The 25,064-nt window shown below is 31.8% G+C and overlaps 3 protein-coding genes across 5 annotated transcripts; 1 reads left to right on the top strand and 2 right to left on the bottom strand.

Annotated features, from left to right (window-relative positions):
- Window positions 1-984: 984 nt before the first annotated feature.
- LOC135136489 (MAU2 chromatid cohesion factor homolog) lies at window positions 985-3,536 on the bottom strand. Of its 2 annotated transcripts, none has more exons than XM_064065785.1 (9): window positions 3,015-3,536; window positions 2,778-2,957; window positions 2,602-2,724; window positions 2,327-2,552; window positions 2,108-2,272; window positions 1,810-2,051; window positions 1,549-1,754; window positions 1,297-1,499; window positions 985-1,247 (listed from the first exon to the last, which is right to left on the bottom strand). In XM_064065785.1, exons 1-9 carry the CDS (start codon window positions 3,237-3,239, stop codon window positions 1,057-1,059), a joined length of 1,761 nt encoding a protein of 586 aa, XP_063921855.1. In that variant the 5' UTR covers window positions 3,240-3,536; the 3' UTR covers window positions 985-1,056. The 2 variants fall into 2 exon arrangements, with proteins under 2 accessions (XP_063921855.1, XP_063921854.1); XM_064065784.1 differs by having other exon boundaries at window positions 1,810-2,057; window positions 3,015-3,534.
- Window positions 3,537-12,622: 9,086 nt separating this feature from the next.
- LOC135136151 (uncharacterized) lies at window positions 12,623-14,252 on the bottom strand. The gene is made up of 4 exons (XM_064065291.1): window positions 13,721-14,252; window positions 13,439-13,674; window positions 13,338-13,385; window positions 12,623-13,245 (listed from the first exon to the last, which is right to left on the bottom strand). Exons 1-4 carry the CDS (start codon window positions 14,029-14,031, stop codon window positions 12,854-12,856), a joined length of 987 nt encoding a protein of 328 aa, XP_063921361.1. The 5' UTR covers window positions 14,032-14,252; the 3' UTR covers window positions 12,623-12,853.
- A 7,816-nt stretch (window positions 14,253-22,068) lies between these two features.
- Mrn (marionette) lies at window positions 22,069-24,737 on the top strand. Of its 2 annotated transcripts, XR_010281673.1 has the most exons (10): window positions 22,069-22,443; window positions 22,501-22,605; window positions 22,696-22,827; window positions 22,878-23,063; window positions 23,118-23,298; window positions 23,355-23,438; window positions 23,491-23,684; window positions 23,735-23,975; window positions 24,122-24,552; window positions 24,611-24,737. XR_010281673.1 is itself a non-coding variant. In XM_064065273.1 (9 exons), the coding sequence occupies exons 1-9, from the start codon at window positions 22,286-22,288 to the stop codon at window positions 24,263-24,265; spliced, it is 1,425 nt and encodes a 474-aa protein (XP_063921343.1). In that variant the 5' UTR covers window positions 22,069-22,285; the 3' UTR covers window positions 24,266-24,580. The 2 variants fall into 2 exon arrangements, 1 of the variants encoding a protein (XP_063921343.1); XM_064065273.1 differs by lacking the exon at window positions 24,611-24,737 and having other exon boundaries at window positions 24,122-24,580.
- The last annotated feature ends 327 nt before the right edge of the window (window positions 24,738-25,064 follow it).

Below are 25,064 nucleotides of genomic sequence, written 5' to 3'. Positions count from 1 at the left end.
GGGTTTTGGGGAATGAAGACCGATGACACCTTGGCCCTGCGGACTCGCCAGAAGGGCAAATCGAGCGTCTGTCGTTCTTCGTTTCTTTTTCCTCCTTAGGAAGGCTCCTAATTTTGTCTATTATTTCTTGCGCTCTCGACAGTGTATGCACTTGTATGAAAGAACGTCTTCCCGCCATTTTTCAAAAACAAAAAAAAAAAAAAAAACACACAACGTAGGTTCTCATTTGTTAGACGATCACAGCCAAGGCCAAACTTTGAATTTTTGAATTTTTCGCGGGCCTTTCAAACTGTTTCAAGGTCAAATTTTGAGGCGGGAAGCTTGGGTTATCACAACACCAAGGATCTCTGAGATACTTTCCATTTTTTTCCAAAAATATATTAAAGACCCACAACCCGGAGATTATTGAAAATCTTTTAAAAAATTAAACACCGGGCATCCCCGAGATTCTTGTAAAGTCTTCTAAAATTAGAAGCACCTGAAGCCTCCGAGATTCTTAAAAATTATTTCAAAAATAAAACACTTGGGTCTCCTGAAATTCTTTCAATTTAAAAAAAATGGCCAGTCATCTTTTCAGAACAAAAAACTTAACATGTTTAGAATGGTAAATTCTTGTAGACAAATATGGATCTTGCAATTAAGTCCCGCCCCTCGATCTGACAACGAATGAAAAATTCATCACAATTCAGAATTGAAACCGAGGCGGGGCTAATCTTTGGTTTTATTTTTTTCTTAATACACGTAGTATTCTTGGAACAACACGAAACTCAAAAGCATATTTTTAATTTCTTGTAAAAATATAAGTATTTTGCAGTTAAGCTCCGCCCTCTTGATTCACGGCGAATAAAAAAAATCATCACAATTGAGACAGGGTGGGTGGGCGGGCTTACATTTTGCCTTTTTGTTTTACAATGTGTAGACTTCTTTTCACAACATGAAACTTAGAGCATGTTTAAAATGGAAAATTGTATAAGAAAATATCGATTTTGGAAAAAAATAACCTCGACCTTCCGTCATTACCACTTTATTAAAATAAAAATACAGCACATGCATGTATTACATTAACACTCCAGAAGTACTTGGAGAATTTGTAAGAGTCGGAAAATTTCCCTGAGTCCACATAATCAAATTATGTTCTGACATTTGTGATGCTTGAAAATGATCATTCAGTAACATTTGTGAAAAATTAACATGTCGCTGATATGCTTCATTTTCACTTTGTGGGTCACTACACATCCTGTACAAATCTGAAAAATTGTTTTGAAAAAACTGATTATACAATAAAATAATATAAACCTTTAAGAATTGCAGAAGCCCACAACTGCACATGAACGTCTGGTATTTTACTAGCTAATTGCATTGCTGGGGTTACCATATTCATACTCTCTCTACTATTACCCAATGACAAAAATATATGACCTAAAAGTACCAAAGAACATGAAGTCAAACGGTTCAAATCCTCCGCGTTTGCCATTTTTAGAGTTTCTCTTAAGTAGCGTCTACAAAGAAAATGATAAATGTGTGAATTTTGCGGTAATTAATTACAACTTTGCTTCATTGTATCTTCCTTGAAAGAACGCCTGCAAACCCTGAACATAGTAGGCAGCGGCACGTAAACTGTGTGAATGGGACGGCAGGGATTCTGGATTAATTCTCTCATGGAGGGCATTAAAATCAGCCTCTCTTTTACCGCGCAAATAAACAATGGCCAGATTTAAATTAGCAAAAGTCCATAGCTCTCTCTCCCGCGAGGTCTACAAGTTTTGGCGAATTAAAACCTGTATTGATACTTTGTAGTAATTTACCCACATTTAAAGCAGCCATGAACTGAGCTTCTGCTGCTTCCATGCAGTTCATACTCATTGAGTATAACCCAAGAAGAGTATGTAGTTGGGGACCATGTGTTTCTAGAAGTCTTGGATTTTGGCGACATAAACCCACTGCAGATGAGATTTCTTGAAGCGCCTGTGTTTTATTGCCCATAACAAGTCTGCACATTATTATATGTTCAAGTAACATTAGTTGAAATACAGAGAGAATTGGTTTGTTGTCTACAACTTAAAAACTTTATATGAAATAATTAGTTATAAATTGTGTAAATACACACTTTTTAATTTTTCAATCTGCATTAATGCCTTATCAGTGTATTTCTGCGCTTTTTCCATATAACCTGCCTGCATGCTATGCATCACTGTTACTAGGTATACCAAAACATAGAGATGTTCTTTAGGCATCCATAAAAACATGTCTCCCACACTTGGACCTGTGAATACTAAAAAAAAAAAATACATATTGACAATTTACTTTCCTCTGATTCAATAAATACCATCATCTGTTGCCATTATTGTTTGTATACTTTGTTGCAATTGTTTCAAACATGGTTTGACACTTTTTACTTGGCCAGCCATTAAACAATGGCATACCTGCAATACTAGAAAATATACACGTAAATACTCCTTCTGATATGGTGTAGCACCCCAAGTTTCAATCAAATGTCCTGCTTGGTTCAACACAGGCTGGACTTCTTGAAGTTTTTTGTCAATTAACAAGAGCTAAAATATCTACATTGAGTGTCTTTCACATCAGAAATTGTTTACCCACCATTCCTTTGCTTAGCAAAAACAAAACTCGTGTATATGATGCATTAGAAATGTGAGCATAGTCCACACCAACCCCAAGTAAACTACTTGCCAATTGGTAATCTTTTTCAGTTGCATGTATTTGCTACAAATAAGATACTAATTAATGAAGAATGTCCATCAAAACTTGATACTTACCGCAAGCTGGAAGATTAATCTACAATGCCAATAGACATTATGTTGAGATAATTCAATTGCTTTCCTTAGAATCGGTTTTGACAATGAAATTTGTTGTTGTTGTTCATACAGTTCAGCCAACACGCTAGCTGCTTCAAATTTAACATCATCAAAAGTGTTGATCATTTGTGATAGAAGCCACTACAATTTTAATAAATTAGCAACGTATTCGTGTTTATATGTACTTAGTCCACATACTGCTTGTTCAAGATGGTTCTTCGCTAGGTCTGTGTTTTTTGTATGTGTTAGAAGAATATTGCCTAGCTGCAAGTGTGTTCTAGCTTCAACACGAGGTGGTGGTTTGAAATTGAACACCGCTTGTAAACACTGAATGCACAGTTTTATCATTGGCGGGCTTGAAGTCCTAAAATGTTCTGCTAAACCTAATAATGACAAATACCAAGCATCTTGGGATGAAGCCATTTTCCAGTTGCAATATTACGTTGAAGTATTAAAACAGTGAATAAGGGTATAATGTAAAACTTGGAAAAGTATCATCGAAATGTTTAATTGATGAACTGAAATTAACTCTTTTGTTGGATGTCAGTTAATTATAATATCATGTTATAAACGTAGGTTATAAAACATATACCGACTGACACACAAATGTCACTGAACTATGTAAGTCATTTTTTGGTGGTGTTGCCGGTATTAGCGGTATTCTGTCATTGGTTTAGGTCGGTTGGATTTGACGTCATCGGATAAAAGTAGATCAGAGTGGGACAACGTTAGGTTAATTTTAGCTGCCGTAAATGAACTATTAGCAACGATTAGAATCCTAACATGAACTGTAAATTTAGAAACAATAAAACAAATTTACACCACGGGTTAGCGTCGGTCGATAATTCAGTTACTTCCGCTTGGAAAAACCACAAGAATTAGCTACGCGTGTTAGAAAAAAAAAAAAACTAAACGTGCACATGGTTGCCTATGTTTAACGATTTTCTTGACTGATTTTTTTTTTCAAATTCATATAAATATATTCATTATAATTTACATTTTTTTAATATACGTAGCCTTCTTGTCACAACAAAAATCATAAAACTTGTTTAAAATGGTAAATTTTTGATAAGAAATATGAATTTTGTAATTATGCTCCGCGCCTCGATCTGACAACGAATAAAATTAATTATTGACTCTACAAGAAAATTCCATGTGGAACATGTTTTAAGTAACGCGTTGTTTATAGGAAACTGCACATGTTAAGAAAAAAGGGTCAAAAATGAAGCCCCACCCACCCGCCCCGATCTCAATCGTGATAAATTTTTTATTCGATGTGAGATCGGGGGGCGGAGCTTAACTGCAAAGTCCATATGTTTGAGGCATGACTTTTCATAACAAAATACTTAAAACATGTTCGATCTGACAACGAATAAAGATACACCACATTTGAGATAGGGGCGAGTGGGTGGGGCTTAAACTTTGGCTTTTTTTCTTAAGATATATAGCTTTCTTTCATCAATAGAATACTTAAAATATTAATAGGTGAATTTGAGGTTAGAATTATGTGCAACATTTTGTATTTTCACCGATTTTTTTATTCGATGCATCTGGCAACATTACGCCATACTTATAATGAGGTCAAAATTAATACAGTCCTTATAAACGAAACGAAAAAACGCGACAAACTTCTCAAAATTGATACAGATGAACATATAATTAACCACGCCCACCCACCCCGCCTCCATTTCAATGATTCATTTTATCTGATCCGAATTAAATGTGGATCTTATAGTGAACAGGAATAAGATCGTTAGAATGAGAACGGCGCGGGTAAGCGTAGCTAGTACATGCTAGAATAAGACTGATTTTGGCAAATGACACCTTCTAAGAAAATAGAGGGTGGGTGGGCGGGGCTAGTACCTGCTAAGATAAGGCGAATTTTGGCAAATCACATATTTTACAAGAAAATAGACGGTGGGCGGGCGGGGCTAGTATTTGCTAAGATAAAACTGAACAAAATAAAAGTTGGCACTAGAATGAAGAGGCGGATGGGAGGAGCTATTGCTTGCTTATAAAAGTCTCTCCAGGAAAAAGTTAAACTTAGCCCCGCCCACCCACCCGTTCTTTCATTTTTCTTCTAAATTAAGAAATCAATTTAAAGTAAATAGTATAACAAAAAATTATGGTTAGCCATTTTTTTTCTTTTTTAACAGCCGCATTCCCGTTCTACAGAAGAACATATAATTAAACCCACCCACCCACCCCGCCTCCATTTTAGTGATTCATTTTATCTGCTCCGAAAGTGGATCCTGTACAGAACAGAAATAAAATTAGTCTTTGGAATGAAAAGAGCGTGGGTGGGTGGGCGGGGTTAGTACTTGCTAAGATAAGACTGATTTTGGCAGATGAGATATCCTACAAGGAAAGAGAGGGCGGGTGGGCGGGGCTAGTAACTGCTAAGATAAAACTGATTTTGGCAAATGACATACCCTCTAAGAAAAGAGAGGGTGGGTGGGCGGTCTAGTCCTCTAGGAGTCCAGTTGGCCTTAAGTAAATTTAATTTAACTGTATACTAGGAGAATGTAGATTTTCTAAATGAAATGATCTACTTATTTAATAATATTAAAATTGGAGTGAAAATTATAATAAAATAATAAAAATTATCAATACGTTTTCGCCTTACGATTTTCGCAAGATGTGCTTGAGAAATGGAAAAAAAAATGTGTTTTTCAGTTTTTGGATGCTAATATTTCGGAAACGGATTATTCAGATCAAAGACGATTGTAATCTTTTGAATTGTAATGTCTGTGGTAATGTGTTATTAACTTATTAAATGGAAGCATTGGGAGTAATTAAATTAAAAAACGATGTACAACAGGATTCTTTATATACATAATTCAGAAGGATATATTTTGAAAAGAGTTAAAAGAAAATCAAAATTTGCTAGATGTTTGAAATTTACGTTAAATAAACCTTTTACAAAATTTGTTAGGTTAAATGAATACCGTTGACAGTGTCTAACTTTTCCAAACGAATCAACATTTACATTTCTTATACGATTTTTTTTCCAAATTTATGTAAACATTTACCTGAGAAGAATGTAAGTAAACTTTATTTTCCTTCATCATATCATAATATAAAACACAATATTATAATCAAAATGTTTTGCTTATATATAATTAGGATATATCTAGGAAAACACTGAAACAAAAAGTTTGAGGAGAAACTGGAAAAAGCAGTTTTCTAAGAAATTTTTATTAATTTGGTGTTTTTTATAACACTTGAGACGATTATTGTTACGCCACTGTGCTGTCAAAAATAATAACCTACAAATTTGTTTTGACTTATTTGGAATTACCTTGTGGATCAGCAATGACTGAGTCTGTTGGCAGTACTTTTGTGTGAACTTGTTTGCGTTTATATTGGTTTTGTTTACATTATGCTTAAATTTTACAAATTGAAAAACGTAAGCCATCTGTCAATCTTGACAGTAGCTGCCAACTGGAAATTGTAGAAAACATCATACCAATTTCAACTAAAAATCCAGTATTGCCAACAGACTCAATCATTTCTGAACACACGGTATTTACAAAGTTAAATTGTAAAATATTATTATAAAATTTTGATTTTTTTCCAAAATCTAGAGCTAAGGGTAAACCCAACATGTATTCATCATATTATTCAAATGAGATTTCGCGCCGCTGTTTTTCAGCCCGAAATTTAAATTCAAATTCGGTCACCACAACGATTTCACTTTTGCTTTGTGTATTAAATCTGTGATATTTAAATATTTATATCTGTGGAGACGGTCGACGGGTTTTAAATATTTCAATACACTCGATTTTTATAACTATCTGTATTTAACGAACACCAGAAACAATCAGTGTTGCCAGAGCTAAATTGTAAAATTCCGCTATAAACATGTCGTCGAAAATTTCGCTTTTATTAGAGCTGAAAATAGTTATTTATAAACTACGTTGTTAAGTTGCCGTTGGTAGTAATTTTGATGTTCAACTTTTGCCGTATTTAAAGGGGTTGTATGTAGAAGAAAAGTGGCGGATTTAAGATGATTACTACAAAAATTTACCATTTTAGACATGTTTTAAGTTTCTTGTTGTCAAAATAAGTCTACACCTATTAAGAAAAAAAAGCAAAATGTAGCCCCGCCCACCCGCCCTGTCTCATTTGTGATGATTTTTTTTATTCGTCGTTAGCCACGGGGGCGGAGCTTAACTGCAAAGTCCTTATTTCTCTATGAGAAAATAAAAATATGTTTTTGAGTACCGTAAAAAAGGCCAAAACTATTCAGTTTTGTCAGATAATTGTAAGATTCGATTTAGAGATTTTTTTGCTGATAACGCAGTAAGAAATTCATCTGGCGAATGACTAATTTTATGTTTTCTCGACGTTTCTCGATTTTATATCACAATTTTTGGTTTCTTTATTTCCTTTATTTTTTTGTCGTTTCTTTCGATTTACAATTTTTTATTTATTCAATTTTTCAAATTTTCAGGCTTTGATTTTTCAATTCCATGAATTTCCACTTTTAAAATTTTTCAACTTGCAGTTTTTCAATTTCTTTAATTTTCAATATTTTGATTTTACAATACATATTTCTTTTTTTTATTTTTCACTTATTCAAATTTTAAGTTTTTCAATTTTTAATCTTCCGATTTTTCAAATTTTCGTTTTTTCAAATTTTCATATTCGATTTTCACTTTTGACATTTTTCAAGTTTTCATTATATACTTTTTCGTTCTTTTATTTTTGATTTTTCAATTTTACAGTTTCTTGACTTCTAAATTTTTCAATTTTTCGAGTTGCAATTTTTCGATATTATAGTTTCTCATTTTTCGATTTTTCACATTCAATTTTTTAATTTTTGTCATTTTCAATTTTTCGTTTCCTCAATTTTTCAAGTTCTCGATTTTTATCTCTCATTTTCCCGATTTTTTTAATTTTCATTCTCTCGATTTTATGTCACAAATTTTCATTTTTTCAATTCCTTTATTTCTTGTTGTTTATTTCGATTTTTCTATTTTTCATGTTCCCGATTTTTATTTTTCAATGTGGCGAATTTTTAATTTTTATTTTCTCGATTTATATCAAAATTGTCCGTTTTTTCATTTCCTTTATTATCTGTGTTTTTCTTTACGATTTTACAATTTTTCGTTTGTTCAATTTTTCAAATTTTCAGGCTTTGAATTTTCAGTTCGTCCACTTTTCAATTTTTAAATTTTTACTTTGCAATTTTTGGATTTCCAGTCTTCCGATTTTCCAATTTCTTTAATTTTCAATATTTCTATTTCATAATACATATTTCTTTTTTTTATTTTTCACTTTTTCGATTCTTAAGATTTTTCAAGTTTTCATTTTGTAATTTTTCGTTATCTATTTTTGATTTTTCAATTTTACAATTTCTCGACTTCCAAAATTTTCAACTTTTCGTTCCTTCAATTTTTCGGTTTGCATCAGTTTTTCAATTTGGCAGTTTTTCAATAGTACAGTTTTTCATTTTTCGATTTTTCAGTTTCTCAATTTTTAATTTTTCCTTTTTCCAATTTTTTGTTTCCGATTTTTATTTTTCATTTTCCCAATTTTTTAATTTTCACTTTTCATTTCCTTTATTTTTTGTTCTTTCTTTCTATTTTACAATTTTTCGTAAATACAATTTTTCAAATTTCCAGGTTTTTTGCAATTTTTCTTCAAATTTTCAAGTTATATTTTCACTTTGTACATTTTTCAAGTTTTTAGTATACACTTTCGTTATTTATTTTTGATTTTTCAATTTTACAATTTGTCGACTTGCAAATTTTCCAATTTTTCAATATTACAATTTCCCATGTTTCCATTTTTCACATTCTCGATTTTTAATTGTGCCCTTTTTCAATTTTCCGTCCCCTCAATTTTTCAACTCCCCGATTTTTATTTTGCTTTTTCCTGATTTTTTATTTTTCATTTTCTCGATTTCATATCACAATTTTTTGTTTTTTTCCATTTCCTTAATTTTTGTTGTTTCTTTCGATTTTTCGTTGATTTAATTTTTCAAATTTTCACGCCAATCGATTCTAATTCGTCGATTTTCGAATTTTTAAAATTTTTCATTTTGCAGTTTTTGGGTTTCCACCCCTTTTTTACTTTTTGGATTTTCAATTTTTGTTAAACTTTAGATTTTTCAAATTTTCGACAGTTTTATACTTCGATTTGTCAATTTTTTTTTCAACTTTTCGATGTTTTAACTTTTCTTTTTTAAAATTTTTCAATTTTTTTCATTTCTCGATTTATGGAATTCAGATGATTGGAAGTTTTGATTGTTCAATTTCTCAATTTGTTTCTATTTCTCGATGTTTCGATTTTTGGATTTCCCGGTTTTTCGATGTTTCGATTTTTCAATTTTTTTAAATTCTGAACTTTCGATTTGTCGATTTCTCCATTTTTCAATTTTGCGATATTTCAATTGTTCAATGTTCCAAATTTTAGATTTTTCGATTTCTGGATTTTTTTGATTTTCCAGTTCTTCAGTATTTCTATTTTCCAATTTTTCAAATTTTGACGTTGCTAAATTTTCAGTTTTCCGATTTTTCAATTAATATATATTTTTTTTATTTTCTCGTTTCTCGAATTCGCAGTTTCGATTTTTCAGTTCTTCAATTCTTCGATTTTTGGATTTTTCGGTTGGCTAATTTTTTAATTTCTCAATTTTGGATATTTGTTTCAGTTTTGGGATTTTTCAATATTTCTATTTTCGACTTTTCGATTTTCTATTTTTTGGATTTTCATTTGTTCAATTTTTCAAATTTTCAGGCTTTGAATTTTTAGTTCGTCCACTTTTCAATTTTTAAATTTTTACTTTGCAGTTTTTGGATTTCCAGTCTTCCGATTTTCTAATTTCTTTTATTTTCAATATTTCTATTTCATAATACATATTTCTTTTTTTTATTTTTCACTTTTTCGATTCTTAAGATTTTTCAAGTTTTCATTTTGTAATTTTTCGTTTTTTATTTTTGATTTTTCAATTTTACAATTTCTCGACTTCCAAAATTTTCAATTTTTCGGTTTGCAACAGTTTTTCAATTTGGCAATTTTTCAATAGTACAGTTTTTCATTTTTCGATTTTTCAGTTTCTCAATTTTTAATTTTTCCTTGTTCCAATTTTTTGTTTCCGATTTTTATTTTTCATTTTCCTAATTTTTTAATTTTCACCTTTTCGATTTTATATCACAATTTTTCGTTTTTTCATTTCCTTTATTTTTTGTTGTTTCTTTCGATTTTACAATTTTTCGTTTATTCAATTTTTCAAATTTTCAGGTTTTTTTCAATTTTTCTTCAAATTTTCAAGTTTGATTTTCATTTTTTACATTTTTCAAGTTTTTATAATACACTTTTTCGTTTTTTTATTTTTGATTTTTCAGTTTTACAGTTTGTCGACTTCCAAATTTTCCAATTTTTCAATATTACAATTTCTCATTTTTCCATTTTCACATTCTCGATTTTTAATTTTTCCCTTTTCCAATTTTTCGTCCCCTCAAATTTTCAACTCCCCGAGTTCTATTTTGCATTTTCCTGATTTTTTATTTTTCATTTTCTCGATTTTATATCACAATTTTTTGTTTTTTCATTTCCTTAATTTTTGTTGTTTCTTTCGATTTTCGAATTTTTCGTTGATTCAATTTTTCATATTTTCACGCCAATCGATTTTCCAATTTTTAAATTTTTCAGTTTGCAGTTTTTGGGTTTCCATCCCTTTTTTACTTTTTGGATTTTCAATTTTTCGTTAAACTTTTTTCAAATTTTCGACAGTTTTATACTTCGATTTCTCATTTTTTTTTCAACTTTTCGATGTTTTAATTTTTCTTTTTTAAAATTCGTCAATTTTTTTCAATTTCTCGATGTTTCGATTTTTGGATTTCCCGGTTTTTCGATTTTAAATTTTAGATTTTCGAATTTTTCTTTTTTGATTCTTTGATGTTTAGATTTCTCCGTTTTTCAATTTTGCGATATTTCAATTGTTCACTGTTTTAAATTTTCGATTTTTCGATTTCTGGTTTTTTTGATTTTCCAGTTCTTCAGTATTTCTATTTTCCAATTTTTCAGATTTTGACGTTGCTAAATTTTCAGTTTTCCGATTTTTCAATTAATATATTTTTTTTATTTTCCCGTTTCTCGAATTCGCAATTTCGATTTTTTAGTTCTTCAATTCTTCGATTTTTGGATTTTTCGGTTGGCTAATTTTTTAATTTCTCAATTTTGGATATTTGTTTCAGTTTTGGGATTTTTCAATATTTCTATTTTTCGACTTTTAGATTTTTTATTTTTTGGATTTTCATTTTTCGTTTTTTAAACTTTAGATTTTTCAATTTTCGACTGTTTTATGTATATTTCGATTTTTCGAGTTTTCAGTTCTTGCATATTTTAATTTTTCTTTTTTCCGAATTTTTTATTTTTCGATTTTTCAATTTTTTGAGAATTCTATTTATCGAGATTCGGATGTTTCGATTGTCTCAGTTTTTGAATTTTTCCATGTTTCGATTTTTCGTTTTTTTACTTTTCGGCTTTACGATTTTTGAATTATCCAGTTTTTCAATTTTCCAATTTTTGACGTTTCTGAATTTGCAGTTTTCCGATTTCTCAATTAATCTGTTTTTTGATTTTCCCTTTTTCGACTTGCCAAGGTTTCTATTTTTCAGTTTTTCAGTTCCTCAATTTTTCGATTTTTCAATTTTTCGATTCTTTAGGTTTGCAATTTTTCGGCTTTTCGATTTCCCAATTTTCGGAAATTTCGTTCAATTTTGTGCGTTTTCTCAGTTTTTCGATTCTTCAATTTTGGGATTTTTTAGTATTTCGACTTTTGGATTTTTCACGTTCTGGATTTTTGGCTTTCTCGACTTTTTACTTTTTGGATTTTCAATTTTTCGTTTTTTGAACTTTCGGTTTTCACAATATTTCAAATTATCGATATTTTAAGTTTTCAATTTTTAAAATTTTAGGTTTTTCGATTTCTAGGGTTTTCAGTTTTTCTATATTTGAATTTTTCAATTTTCGAAATTTAAAGTTAATTATAAGTTACTTTTTTAAAAGAAGTTTTCATTCGTTGCCAGACTAGGGGTGGAGCCTAATTGCAAACTCCATATTTACTTTCAAAAATTTACCATTTTAAACGTGTTTTAAGTTTCTAAGAATAAAAAAATCATCACAATTGATATGGGGTGGGTGGGTGGGGTTTATATTTTGCCTTTTGTTCTAAATATACATAATAAAACGTGTTCTTAATTTCTTGTAAAGAAATAAGTATTTTGCAGTTAAGCTCCGCCCCTCCTTGGTTTACGGCAAATCAAAAAATCATCACAATTGAGACAGCGTGGGTGGGCGGGCTTACATTCTGCCTTTTTGTTTTAATATGTGTCGACTTCTTTTCACAACATGAAACTTAAAACATGTTTAAAATGAAAAATTTGTGTAAGGAAATATCGATTTTTAATTAGGCTTCGCTTCATAATTACAAAATCCATATTTCCTTGCAAAAATGTACTATTTTAACCGTACTTTAAGTTTCTTGTTGTGAGAAGATGGCCATGGATATTAAGAAAAATAAAAGGCAAAATATAAGCCCCGCCCACCCACCCAATCTCAATTCTGACGATTTTTTTATTCGTCGTAAGCCGAGAGGTGGAGCTTAATTGTAAAATCCTTATTTTTCTACGAGAAATTACCATGTGAAATATGTTCTTAAGTAAAGAGAAGCCCCACCTCTTGATCTCAATCGTGATGAATTTTTCATTGGTTGTCAGACTGAGGGGCGGAGCGTAATTGCAAAACCGATATTTTCTTAGACAAATTTACCATTCAACAGAGATTTAGAAGTGTTATATGCACTGGGTTTATTTCATTTTGCAATTTTGCATACATTTCTTAACATCTTGTGTAAATCTATACAACTTTAAAAGTTGCACAATATACAGTAAAACTAAAGTGTTTCTTGTTTGTTACAGTTAACTTAGTTAACAACATTTTTGCAGTATTTATAAACATAAATATGATTAATTAAATTACAAGTTCTAACAAAATTTATTAAATTGCGCAATTGTCATTCACGTTTACTCCCTAGTGGGATAGTTTAATGGAGTATTTGGTGATTGATATAATGGTCTATTTTGCGCTGTATACAAAGAGGCTGGGGGAGATTGTTGATACTGCTGCTGACTCCTTACAGGATAACCAGCGGTAATGCTACCAGTTTTTGCTGCTGGTTGAGCTGGACTAAGGGGTATAGAACTCCCATGAATAACATGCGTATGTGATGATGGGGCTCTTAATGAGTAATGTTCTGGTAATTTCTGCTCAAGGTGATAAGCTTGTGGTCTAGGAGGTTCATAAACATTTCTCGTGGGCTCTCTTGATGCTATTGATCCTATAGGATAGTACATGGATATATCTTGTGGAGGCACTGAGTAAAATGTAGCTGGTTGACTGGGATATTGTGGCGTCTCTGAAATAGAATATGAATTGTTTTCAATGTACAACAATTAAAGTTGGATGTTTCTGACAAAAACTAGAAAATGATAGATAAAATGAACTTACTGTTCCATAATACGGCCCTCACTAACTCGCTGCGTCTACCATCATCTTCTAGAAATGAAATAAAAGTTTATTATACATTAAAAGTAAAACTAATAACTCACTTTGTGGAGAATTCTGATATGCTGTAGTTCCAACTGGTGATGGTTTATACCCATAACCTTGATGATATGATGAAACAGATACTGCTGGTTGTGGGCTAGGACTGCGAGGTCGCTTAATAGCAGTCTTAAAAGTGTTCTGTTGTTGTGGAACAGCTGCATTTCTGGGCACCGTTGGCGAAATGTACAGCTGTTGGTGAACGATTCCAGCAGGCAGAGCTTGTATTGCTAAAACATCACTACAATTGGAACTAGTACCACATTCCTTTACATTATACTACATACTTATTTTCTTTTTGCCGCCTTCTGTTGTCATCTTCATTTAAAACTTTTTTCAGCTGCAAAAATAACTGATGCTTCTCTTCTTTCAATTTTTGTAGCTTCGTTTCAAGTTGTGAGATTTGTTCGCGTGTTTCGCCCAGTGTCATGACATCTTGTTGCTCCCGGGCTTCTCGCTCTTTACGAAGACGTTCTTCTTCGACTTCGGCTTCCCTTTCTTGTTTCTTACGTGCTCGTTCCCGCAAAATGTGGGCTTTTAAGACTTTCCACATTTGTTCCGAACGATCGGGTTTGTTATTGTCCACGGCGGCAGGCATTGTTAACAGATTTAACGTTGTTTGTCGCCTCTTTTTTGCAGTTTTTATAAAACTAACGCTATATCACTGAATTAACCTAATTTTACGTATTTGCAAACACTTGCAGATAATTAAAAGATTAAAACTGTAGAATATGATTAACAATCATAGAATAGCCCCATAATAGACCACGGTCTCCAACACAGAAGTCACAGAACAGGTCTTGACTTGACAGGGTTGACAGTTCTCCAAAGTACGCCTCTAGTGATGCGGTATGGAACTAAAACCGGCGCAAAATTTGAAAGGAAATGTTGCTGATGTTTTTTTTTTTATAATTAAAGGGAGAAATATTGTGCATTTTTTATGCTAGTTTCAAAACGCCAAAATAGGGTTTTGAAAGCAACATATAAAAAGATACAAACAGTATAAAAAATGTGGAATATTTTACAGACAGTATAATAATAATAATAATCTTTATTTGTCCAAAAGTAACCTATTACCATTGTTTAAGTATATTATAGTTGGACAACCTAATACAAATTTTACTTCGCCTAAATAGTGAGCTTTAGGACAAGGAATCCAGGGGGCGTGGGACAATTTTTTCGTCAACGCGCATTTTCACTACAGTGAGCGAACGTTTTAGGTTTATTTTACTCTAAATCAGATGGCGCCATCAAACATTGGCAAAGGCAAACACCCTTCACTCTGCTCTTATACGAGGAGTTATCCATAAATACATAATTAACATTGTTCCGTAAACAGTAATGTGTATAAACATATATGTACAAAATATGAAAATATACTTGACATAAAAAATATGAAGCAACGCGTTGTAACGTGATAAGAAAGAATTGAATTTAAATGAATTTGACGCATATTTTTATTTGACTATATCTGAAGACTGACAGAAACTTTCCAAGGGTTTTTAAACTGGTATAATTGTTTAGTTTTACAAGATTAAAGTAAAATAAGATTTTAAGTAAAATTTAGATTCGTGGTGTTACAAAAATATTAACACAAAATGAAAATATATGTTCAAAGTAAATAACAGAATGACATAAACTTTCGGCGTTAAATTACAAATAATAACAAGAGAGAAAAAAACGCATAAAGAACTTAAGAGGCATGTTTGTAGTATCGGGTTGTTAAAGGCTGCTTTGAAGACTGTTTGTTTCTATGAAAAACAATTGCTGTTATCGGACATTTTGGTAGATTTTGTGCCAAAAATACGAGATAACTAATTGTTTCTTGAACTAGTTTCCGTAACTTCTAAAATTTAAAAAGGATACGCCGTTCTGCTGTAATAAAATCTAGAATAAGGTCAAAATCACACTAATATTACATCTGATTTTGTTAACCACATGCATATAATTTACATTAAAATAAGTTACAGACATTGTTTGAAATGTTTATTATAGTTCGAAAACAAGATAAAATAAATAAATAAATAAAAAAAATGTGCAGTTTATAAACTTCAGAATTTTAGTATAAAAATAATCATGTTTGAAGCTTTATTTTGTCTGTTCCATTTTATTGGGTGTATTGGGCCCCTCTCGGGATATAACACCGACATCAGTGCACCGACCCAACGTTCTTCAACCGATGGGATGATTTATTACTTCCGTTATGCTGGCCCTACACACAGCGATTTGGTTTTCGGATTTTCGGCTAGATCTGCACAGTTAACTCTTTGCGCACTGCACACTGACATAGAGTATTTTGTTCACGCGCGCATCAAAAATATTACGCCGAAAGCACTTCTTCAAGTGTTATTTTTTTTAAGATGTCATATTTGTCAGCGTTTCCAAAATTTTCTTCTTTGCACAGGTCAACTAATTTTTCGTAAACCGCATTTTAAAATTTTTGTTATTGTATTTTTTACTTTTTAATTTTCTAAGGCATGAAAAAATCCCATATAGGTTTCTATGAATTTATTAACGAAATCAACTGATAACTTGCGCGCGATTTTGTGTTAATTAACACCAATAGTGATTATGATAATTTTATAATTATCATTTTAATGAAATTGTGTTCTTCACTTCGCGAACGACAGCAAACAATTTAAAATTACCGCTGGTCAAGCACCTGAAAATCCATCTCTCCCAAATATGTCTTTCTTGGCACGATTTGTAATCCGAAGTCTCCCTCCACATGCAATTTTTCGTCGCCTGAGAACTTGTTTGATCTACAGACCAAAGCACACTCAGGCCAATATCGGCTTTAAGCGATTTATCTATAAACCGATATTCGTTAGAGTTGATGTGATACACATCCACTACGAAGAACTAACCCATTTCGACCATTGGACTTTACAACGAATAAGTGAACAAAGTTCTTGAACATCTTAACGATTTAATACATAATCTTCCCGAATGCCAAAATTTACATTTCAAATTGTATTATCAAATTACACTCTCCAAAATTTGTCACGAACAATGAAATGACGCAATCTCCAAATTTTACAATAGTAAAATTGTAGTTTCGCCCCGTTTACGGTTTATGCATCCGTGTCGAGTTTTCACCTTAGACGTCAAGATTTTTGGAAAAAAAAATCAACATTTTCCAATTTATAATGTTATGTACGTATTTAAATTTTAAAAGTAGAATAGTCCTGATCTTGTGATTTATACCTAAATACGCTATTGGGATTTTTCGGCTTGATGATTTCTCGATTTTTCAACTTTAAATGTCTCAATTTTTCAATATTTCAATTTTGGGCTTTTCCGATTCCTCCATTCCTTAAATTTTCTATTTCTCAATTTTTTTATTTTTCGATTTCTCAATCTTACGATGTTTCAATGATACGATTTCTCAATTTTTGTCCTCTTCAATTTTTGCCGATTTCTAAAGTATTTTTTTTATTTGTCCATTTCTGGATTTCCTAAAGTTTCGATTTTTCACATCTTCAATTCCTCAATTTTTCGATTTTTTAAGATTACGATTTTTCAATTTTGCTTTTTTAGATTTTCGATTTCTCAATTTTCCAATTTTTTAATTTCTCAATTTTTTGAATATTTCTTTCAGTTATGAGATTTTTCATTTTTTCAATTTTTCGACTTTTCGATTTTTGAATTGATGGATTTTTTTTGATTTCTCGCTTTTTTCCTTTTTGGATTTTCAATTTATTGTAAACTTTAGATTTTTCAATTCTGGGACTGTTTAATGCTTCGATTTCTCAATTTTTAAACTTTTCGATGTTTTAATATTTCATTTTTTAAAATTCTAGGTTTTTCGATATCTCGAGTTTTCAGTTCTTCTATATTTCAATTTTTCAATTTTTCCATTTTTTGAATTTTAATTTTTGATTTTCCAGTTTTTCTTTTTTAAAATTTTTCGATTATTCAATTTTTTAATTTCTCAATTTATCGAATTCAGATGTTTCGTTGTTTTGATTGTTCAATTTCTCAATTTTTCAATTTTTAACTTTCCTTTTCGGCTTCCGACTCCTCAATTTCTCGATCCTCCGATTTTTCGATTTCTCGAAGTCTCAGTTTTTGAATTTTTCGATGTATCGATTTTTGGATTTCTCGGTTTTTCGATTTTTTTCTTTTGAGCTTTTCAATTTCTGGATTTTCCAATTTTTCAATTTTTCAAATTGAATTGGATCTCTCGATTCTTCAATTTTGCGATATTTTAATTAATCATTGTTTTAAATTTTAGTTTTTTCGATTTCTCGATTTTTTGACTTTTCAGTTCTTCAGTATTTAAATTTTTGAATTTTTCAAATTTTTGCGTTAAATTTTCAGTTTTCTGATTTCTCAATTAATCTATTTTTGATTTTCCCACTTCTCAAAGTTTCCATTTTTCAGTTCTTCAATTCTTTGATTTTTCGACTTCGCTTTATTGGTTTGTCGATTTCTCAATTTTTGGATATTTCTTTCAGTTTTGATATTTTTTCAACATCTCGATTCTTTCATTTTTCGACTTCTAGATTTTTCTATTTTTTATTTTTGGATTTTCAGTTTTTTGTTTTTTATTTCAATTTCTCAATTTTTCAACTTTTTCATATTTTAATTTTTAAATTTCTAGATTTTTCAGTTTCTCGAGTTTCCAGTTCTATACTTAAACAATGCTATTACTGTGCCTATTATAGGACAAACATATAACAAAAATACAATATCTATATTTAAACAAACAAAATTTATAATTCTTGGTTTTCAGCCACTTTTTCCTATAGTATTCTTTCATTTTCAGGGAAGATTTAATCTCAACCGAAAACCATACTTTTTTTTGTTTTAGGAACAAAATCGTTTAATATTTGATGTAATAATGCATAGAAGGAGTCCTCAGCGTCATCATTTACAAAATGTGCTAAGTAGGACCAGTCAGTATTGCAAAGAGTGTTATATGTACTTATAATGATACAAAGTCAGCCTTCCTGAAGTTATAACTTTTCTGGTTATTTGAAGGAAAAGAATGAAATTTAGTAGGACCACAAATATTTACATTGACATTCAGAACAGGATGATATGGATCCTCAGCAACAAGTGGAAAACGACGTGAAACAGAAAGGTCAAAGTTTGTTTTAGACAGAACCAAGTCCAGTAGTTTATTATCACAATTCTGTATATGGTTATACTGAGTAGAGTGAAGAATATTTATAAAATGTTGCATACAACTTGCTTTACTAGTTAATGCTATATTGGCATTCGAAATACCAGAAGCAAAAGAAACAGAAAACGAGACAGTTGGGGGATTCCTTTAGTTTTAAATTTATTTATGACAGTAAACAGTAAGAACATTATGTTTAGAAGACAGCTGTACCTTAATTGGACGAGAAAGGGACTGCGTAGTCCTATCGAATTTATCTAATCTTATAAGGTTTATTTCTTGTTCTTTTATGTTCAAATCAGCAAGCATTTTTTTGACCAAACAAATATCGTGCTCAATCGTATCTCGTGTTGAACCAAATTGGTCTTTAGAATGATATAAAATAAAGTTATTTGCTCTTTTATTGCGCGTAGATATTTCACGTCTTATTTCCTCAAAAGCGGTTGTTGAAAGAAGATTATTATCCTGATTAATAGTGGTCAAATTTGCCGAACTAGATTTATTTAAGTCCTTAAAGACTGAGATATTTCTTCTCTTAGTTGTTTCACCAGAGGTAGTAATTTCGGCAGTTGATGAATAATATACAGAACAATAGATAAAATAGATATATATTTATACATAATTTTTCAAAAACATTTAAGCTTTAGCCGCTACATTAAAGTTACAAAATAAAGTCTGTGACTCTCTAAAAATAATTTAATTTTTCATCTCTCACCAGTAGAAACACAAACTGCCTTTGCACTTATTATCCATACTGACCTGTTTTTGAGTTAATTTTGAGACTCAGTTTTTTTTTAAATTTAAAAACAATCTTGAGGAAAGAATTTGAAAGTGCTTTGGAGCCTCTAGTGTCCTTTTTTATAATAATGTAATTACATTTCTTAGAGGATATGTCATTTGCCAAAATCAGTCTTATCTTAACAGGTACTAGGCCCACCCACCCACCCTATATTTTAATGGAAAATATGTCATTTGTCAAAATCATTATTATCTTAGCAAATACTAGCACCGCCCACCCACCCTCTTCTCATTCTAACTACTTATTTTGTTTCTGTTCAGTATAAAATCATTCATTTCATTCAGTTCGCATAAAATCAATCACTGAAAAAGGAGACAGGGTGGGCGGGCGGGGATAATTATGTTCTTCTCTCGAGTGGGAATGGAAACTAATTATAGAATAATGGAACAAAAAGTAATAATAATTTTCTTTTTTATCTACAAAATTTTTATAGAGAGGTATCTTGACGAAAGTCTAAAAATTGTTGTATTTCAGTTAGTGATTTTAGATAAACTATAGAAATTTTCGAAGAAACGAAGGCGAAAATGACTTCTGGATATCGAGATCTACAAAAAAATGTCATCAACTAATTTTCGAACATAGTTGAAAAATGGACCAAAAAGTCAAAATCTGTGTTATCTCCTCCCCCTCTCTTTTCTTAGAAGATATCTTATTTGGCAAAATCCGTCTTATCTTAGCTGGTATTAGCCCCGCCCACCCGCCTTCTTTTTTCTTAGAAGATATGTTATTTGCCAAAATCAGTTTTATCTTAGCAGGTATTAACCCCACCCACCCACCCACCCACCCTCGCTTTTCTTAGAGGGTATATCATTTGCCAAAATCAGTTTTATCTTAGTTCTGATGACTAACTTTCATAAAAAATAATAAAAATTTGGTAACATTACGAGCTTACCTATATACACAAAGCAGGAATTTTAAACATCTTCTCTAGTGTTTAGTTGGTTATGCTTTAATCGATTTTTCTTTTGTTGGTTTTGCTTTGGTTTATAATTTTCTATCAATTTTTTTTTTTTGGTTTATTTTGTGATTACCAACACTTCCCGCCTTAAATTGACACTTGAAAAAGTTTGAAAGACCCGCGAAAAATTCAAAAATTCAAAATTTGGCCTTGGCTGTGATCGTCTAACAAAATGGAACCCTACGTTGTGTTTTTGAAAAATGGCGGGATGCGTTCAGATGCAAATGGTGGACCCCAAAGTTGGAAAAGTACCGCAAAAGAAAACACAAAATGTATGGAGGATACAAAATTATTTATTCCTCTACTAACAAAAAAAAGAAAAAAGCTGCGAGTAAGTTGTGTCGGGTGAGGACACCCCTTAATGCTCAGCCCTAAAAAAAAACTTTGAATGAATTTTAAATGAAAGTAGTTTGGGGCTCCCGGTCGTGGCTGTTCTCCTACCTACGACGGTGATTCTATCTATCGCAAGCACTGCCGCCCAGCACGAAGAACATGCCAAGACGAACAGGCCGGCTATGGGGTAGAAGCCGACAGCGTTACGTCATCTCGACCGTCCCTCAATTCTATTCTAACCTGCATCTTTTGTGCAGATGGCGCGATAAATCTCGCCAGCTCGACTAGAAACCGTGCACTCAGCTTCCACCACGTGTTTCTGTGTTATTTAACCTCAATTCCACTTAAATGTTCAACTCTTATAACTCTGATATTAAACTACAACTGAACAAGTGTCAAAGTTTCAAAAAGAGCAATAAACATAATTTATATGATGGAAACATTCATCAACAAAATATTTACATAAAAAAACTAGCAAATATTTATAAAAAACAAAAGATCTGGTGTGAAATAAACTTGTGCAAATAAAAATATTATTTATTATTATTTTTAACGTTGCGAGGAAATGCCTCGGTGATGTAATGATGATAACGGTGATAAAAACGATGATAACTGTCTAAGAAGAGAAATCTTTAATCCCCCCCCCCTGTCAGTTCACGATATTATGAATTTTGTTAATTTAACTGCCGTTAATGAACTATTAGCGACCTTGTGTGAGAAATTAAGAATTGTTATAATGTAACCTTAGTCATAACTAGACAAATAAAATTAAATGAGTCCTGATCCGTGAATTTCATGAAATCTCCTAGCGAGTGTCCGTTAAATTGTGTTAGCACCGGTTAACTATTAAAATCCTAACATAAACTGTGAATTTACAAACAATGAATTAAATTTACAAGTGTCGGCGTTGGTAAAAAAAAAAACACTTTTTTGCGTTAGAACGCCGCATGAATTAGCTGCACAGAAAGTCAACTAAACTAACCCAGTTACCAGAAGTGACGCTTTGGCCATCTTGTCCCCTACCAACCTTCTAACTAGAATCCCCTAAGAGCTACCAACTACCCACAAAGCGTTAACGTGCACATGGTTGCTATGTTTAACGATTTTTTTATTTGAAAATTTGATTCAAATTCGGTCACCATAACTTTTAAAAATTTGTCGATTTAATTCAAGCACTTGAGCCCAAAATCATGCTTGCAGTGTTGCAAATTTTACTTTTATAAAATTAGATTTTTTTTGTAATCTACATACATCATAAAGATTTTTTTATTATCTTTTTGGGATTCCCGAAACCCTCGTACATAACGTGAAGAGTTAATCCGTCATTTTCCAGACACCGGGTATTTCGCAGCTGGTCAAGTTTTGACAGTGCTGTCAAACCTGTCGTTCCATTACCGCGATGGCGCAGATTCGCTCTGTGGATTGAGTGAATTCGCTGGGTTTATATTATGCTGTGGTTTCGAAGCGGCTTGATTGAAAAAAGAAAACATAACCCTACTTATGACAGTTCTTGCAGTGATTCAATAATGGTTAATAAAAACATTTGTTGAAATTATAAAATTTCGAAGCCTCTGCGTACCGGGTTTTTTTTACTTTTTTTTTTAATTTAAGGACAGTTATTTAAGTTTTTTTACATGGCTGATAGCGAAAATGGTAGTTCTAGTCAGAACTCACTTGTAGTTAAACCAATAAATTTGGAATGTAAAAATTTATATGATTACCTAAAAACAAGATCAAGATCGACTTTAGAAAAACTCTACAATCACCCAACGATTTGTTTAGCTGTGTACAGGTAAAGTGTGAATGATCATATTCCGGAACTATGTGTAAAATCCTGTCTTTTTTGCAGAGAATTACCAGAGCTGGCAAGACAGTATGTAATACGTATCTTATTTGTTGAACAACCAGTTCCTCAAGCAGTTGTAGCTTCATGGGGTGCTCAGGCTTTTTCAAAGTATGTTAATGAATACAAATTAGGTTTCATTTTAAAAAGATTTGTAATTAAGGAAAAAAATAATCAGTTCTTATTTTATTGTTCTTGCAGAGAACACATTTATGTAAGCAAAGTTCTAAGTGAACTTTCAGTGTGGCAAGAAGCAGCAATTCCTGGTGGATTGTTAGGTTGGATTCTCTCAGTAACATTTAAAAGAAATCTTAAACTAGCTTTACTTGGAGGGTATGTGCAAACGTTCATTTATGGTTGCACATTTTTATGCAATTTTTTAGTGGAAAACCATGGAGTATGTCTTCAGCTTTGGAGGTTGACAGTAAGGCTAGAGACGTATCATTTCTTGATGCTTATTCATTGGAAAGATGGGAGTGTGTGTTACACTATATGGTGGGATCACAACAACAAGAAGGCATCTCAGCAGATGCTGTACGAATTTTATTACACGCGGGTTTGATGAAAAGGTATAAAAATTTGTCTGCGCCTCTTTTTTTTACCCAAGAACATTTTTTTCACAGAGACGAGGACGATGGAAGCCCTGTGATAACGCGTCAGGGTTTTCAGTTTCTTTTGTTAGATCGCCAGGCACAAGTGTGGCATTTTTTACTTCAGTATTTGGACACCGTCGAACAACGGGGACTAAATCTTGTCGAATGTTTAACGTTTTTGTTCCAGCTGTCATTCAGCACTTTGGGTAAAGTAGGTCGTTTCATTTAGTAATAATACACTTGTATTAGTATTTAACTGTGACGTAGGACTACAGCACGGAAGGTATGAGTCCTGGACTTCTAATATTCTTACAACATCTGCGCGAGTTTGGTTTGGTGTATCAGCGAAAAGTTTGTATCACGCATTTGTGTACTTGTAGTTCTCTGATTGGTCGTTTTTTAGAGAAAAGTGGGACGGTTTTATCCAACGCGCTTAGCTTTAAATATAACATCAATGCAGAACAGTGAAGGTCCAGTTTTAGAAGAAGATACGCCAAAAGGTAATATTGTTGTAGAAACTAACTATAGAGTATACGCATATACCGATTCCAACCTTCAAGTTGCTTTGATTGGCTTATTTACAGAATTGTTGTATAGGTAATTGTAAAAGTTTTGCTAATCAAGAATATAACATGGTTATTTTTAAGATTTCCAAATTTAGTGGTTGGGGTAATAACACGCGACTCCATAAGACAAGCGTTAAAAGGCGGTATCACTGCCGATCAAATAATAGGTTATCTTAAACAACATGCGCATACGCAGATGCTACAAGGTGAAGTGAAACAACCTTTGCCACCTACTGTGGTTGATCAGATTAAACTGTGGGAAATCGAGCGTAACCGGTTGGCCTATTCAGAAGGAGTTTTGTATAGTCAATTTTTATCACAGGTATTTCTGATTTACAATTAATAATCTCCACTGCAAGTCATATTAGTAATTTTTGACACTGTTCCTAGTGGTGACACAGTGGGGATTGTTTTTTTGTTTAACAAACCGTTGTATGTTTTTGTTTTATTTATTAATGTTTATTTCAGGCTGACTTTAATATATTGAAAGAATATGCAGAAACAAACGGTTATCTGATTTGGTGCAACAAGGAGAAAAGAACGTTAATTATTAATAAATCTGCACATGATGATGTGAAGAAATTTTGGAAAAGATACTCCAAAGGAAGTTAATTTATTGATGAACTATATGTAAATATAGTTATAAGTTACGCATGTCTATAATTTTATGCAGTTTGGTACTTTTCAATTGCTACGACTGTACTATAAGATCGAAAAAAAGGGCTCGAGTAGACCATGGAATTTATTTTCTTGTTACGACCTTGTGACTGTGTTCCTTGTTTAGTTTGATTTTGACATTTATGATCAAGTGAAGTGTCAAATACGTACGATGCCAAAATCATTATTTCAAAATAGTTATTTACTGTACTGTTGTTCATGTCCTCATTTTTATACTGCGGGTGAGTAATAAACGGGGTAATTCAGAAATTTAAACTTTATTCCAACACATTTTCCCAGTTTGGGGTAACTCCTGGAGTTCCCTCTTCAGTTCCTCACCTAGGGTACGACGTCAATGGAGCATATCATCGAAAAAATTACCACTCTAAATGTGGTGATTGAACAAAACTTATTGTTTTGTCCACATTTTGTAGCTCCTAAGATATAAAAAAGTGGGTCCCGCGTTTTCGAAACCACTGGACTGATGTGAGATTTTAGGATCATCAAGAATTTGATGATGCCATCTCAAAATTTTACATTGTAAATTTATTAAATTTTTAAAATATACGCTTGTGCTTTATGAATTCGTCTTGATTGTTTATTCTAGGTACAGATGTCAAGATTTTTGGGAAAAAGTCAAAATTGTGTAACAACTTTTAACAAATTAACTTAAGGGTGCCCAGTAGCAGACCGAAAAATGAGCTAAATACATTTTCATTTTACGGGCGTAATTTCAACTTTGAAAAAAAATCGA

Source organism: Zophobas morio, unplaced genomic scaffold (genome assembly GCF_036711695.1).
Source record: "Zophobas morio isolate AGI-343-1 ecotype UQ-CSIRO unplaced genomic scaffold, CSIRO_AGI_Zmor_V1 ptg000026l, whole genome shotgun sequence".
NCBI lineage: Eukaryota > Metazoa > Arthropoda > Insecta > Coleoptera > Tenebrionidae > Zophobas > Zophobas morio.
This window is presented reverse-complemented; position numbering and strand designations above follow the sequence as displayed.

Bases quoted from the DNA above. Each gene is read 5' to 3' on its own strand.
- LOC135136489 (XM_064065784.1), bottom strand. From the start codon at position 3,239: ATGGCTTCATCCCAAGATGCTTGGTATTTGTCATTATTAGGTTTAGCA. The intron at 2,273-2,326 runs GTATTTATTGAA...TTTTTTTTTTAG, and splicing joins AATAATGGCAACAGATGATG to TATTCACAGGTCCAAGTGTG. The intron at 1,755-1,809 runs GTGGGTAAATTA...CAAAACTTGTAG, and splicing joins AGTTCATGGCTGCTTTAAAT to ACCTCGCGGGAGAGAGAGCT.
- LOC135136151 (XM_064065291.1), bottom strand. From the start codon at position 14,031: ATGCCTGCCGCCGTGGACAATAACAAACCCGATCGTTCGGAACAAATG. The intron at 13,675-13,720 runs GTATGTAGTATA...TTCCAATTGTAG, and splicing joins AGGCGGCAAAAAGAAAATAA to TGATGTTTTAGCAATACAAG. The intron at 13,246-13,337 runs GTAAGTTCATTT...ATTCTATTTCAG, and splicing joins GAGGGCCGTATTATGGAACA to AGACGCCACAATATCCCAGT.
- Mrn (XM_064065273.1), top strand. From the start codon at position 22,286: ATGGCTGATAGCGAAAATGGTAGTTCTAGTCAGAACTCACTTGTAGTT. The intron at 22,606-22,695 runs GTATGTTAATGA...TTGTTCTTGCAG, and splicing joins GGTGCTCAGGCTTTTTCAAA to AGAACACATTTATGTAAGCA. The intron at 23,439-23,490 runs GTTTGTATCACG...GTCGTTTTTTAG, and splicing joins GTTTGGTGTATCAGCGAAAA to AGAAAAGTGGGACGGTTTTA.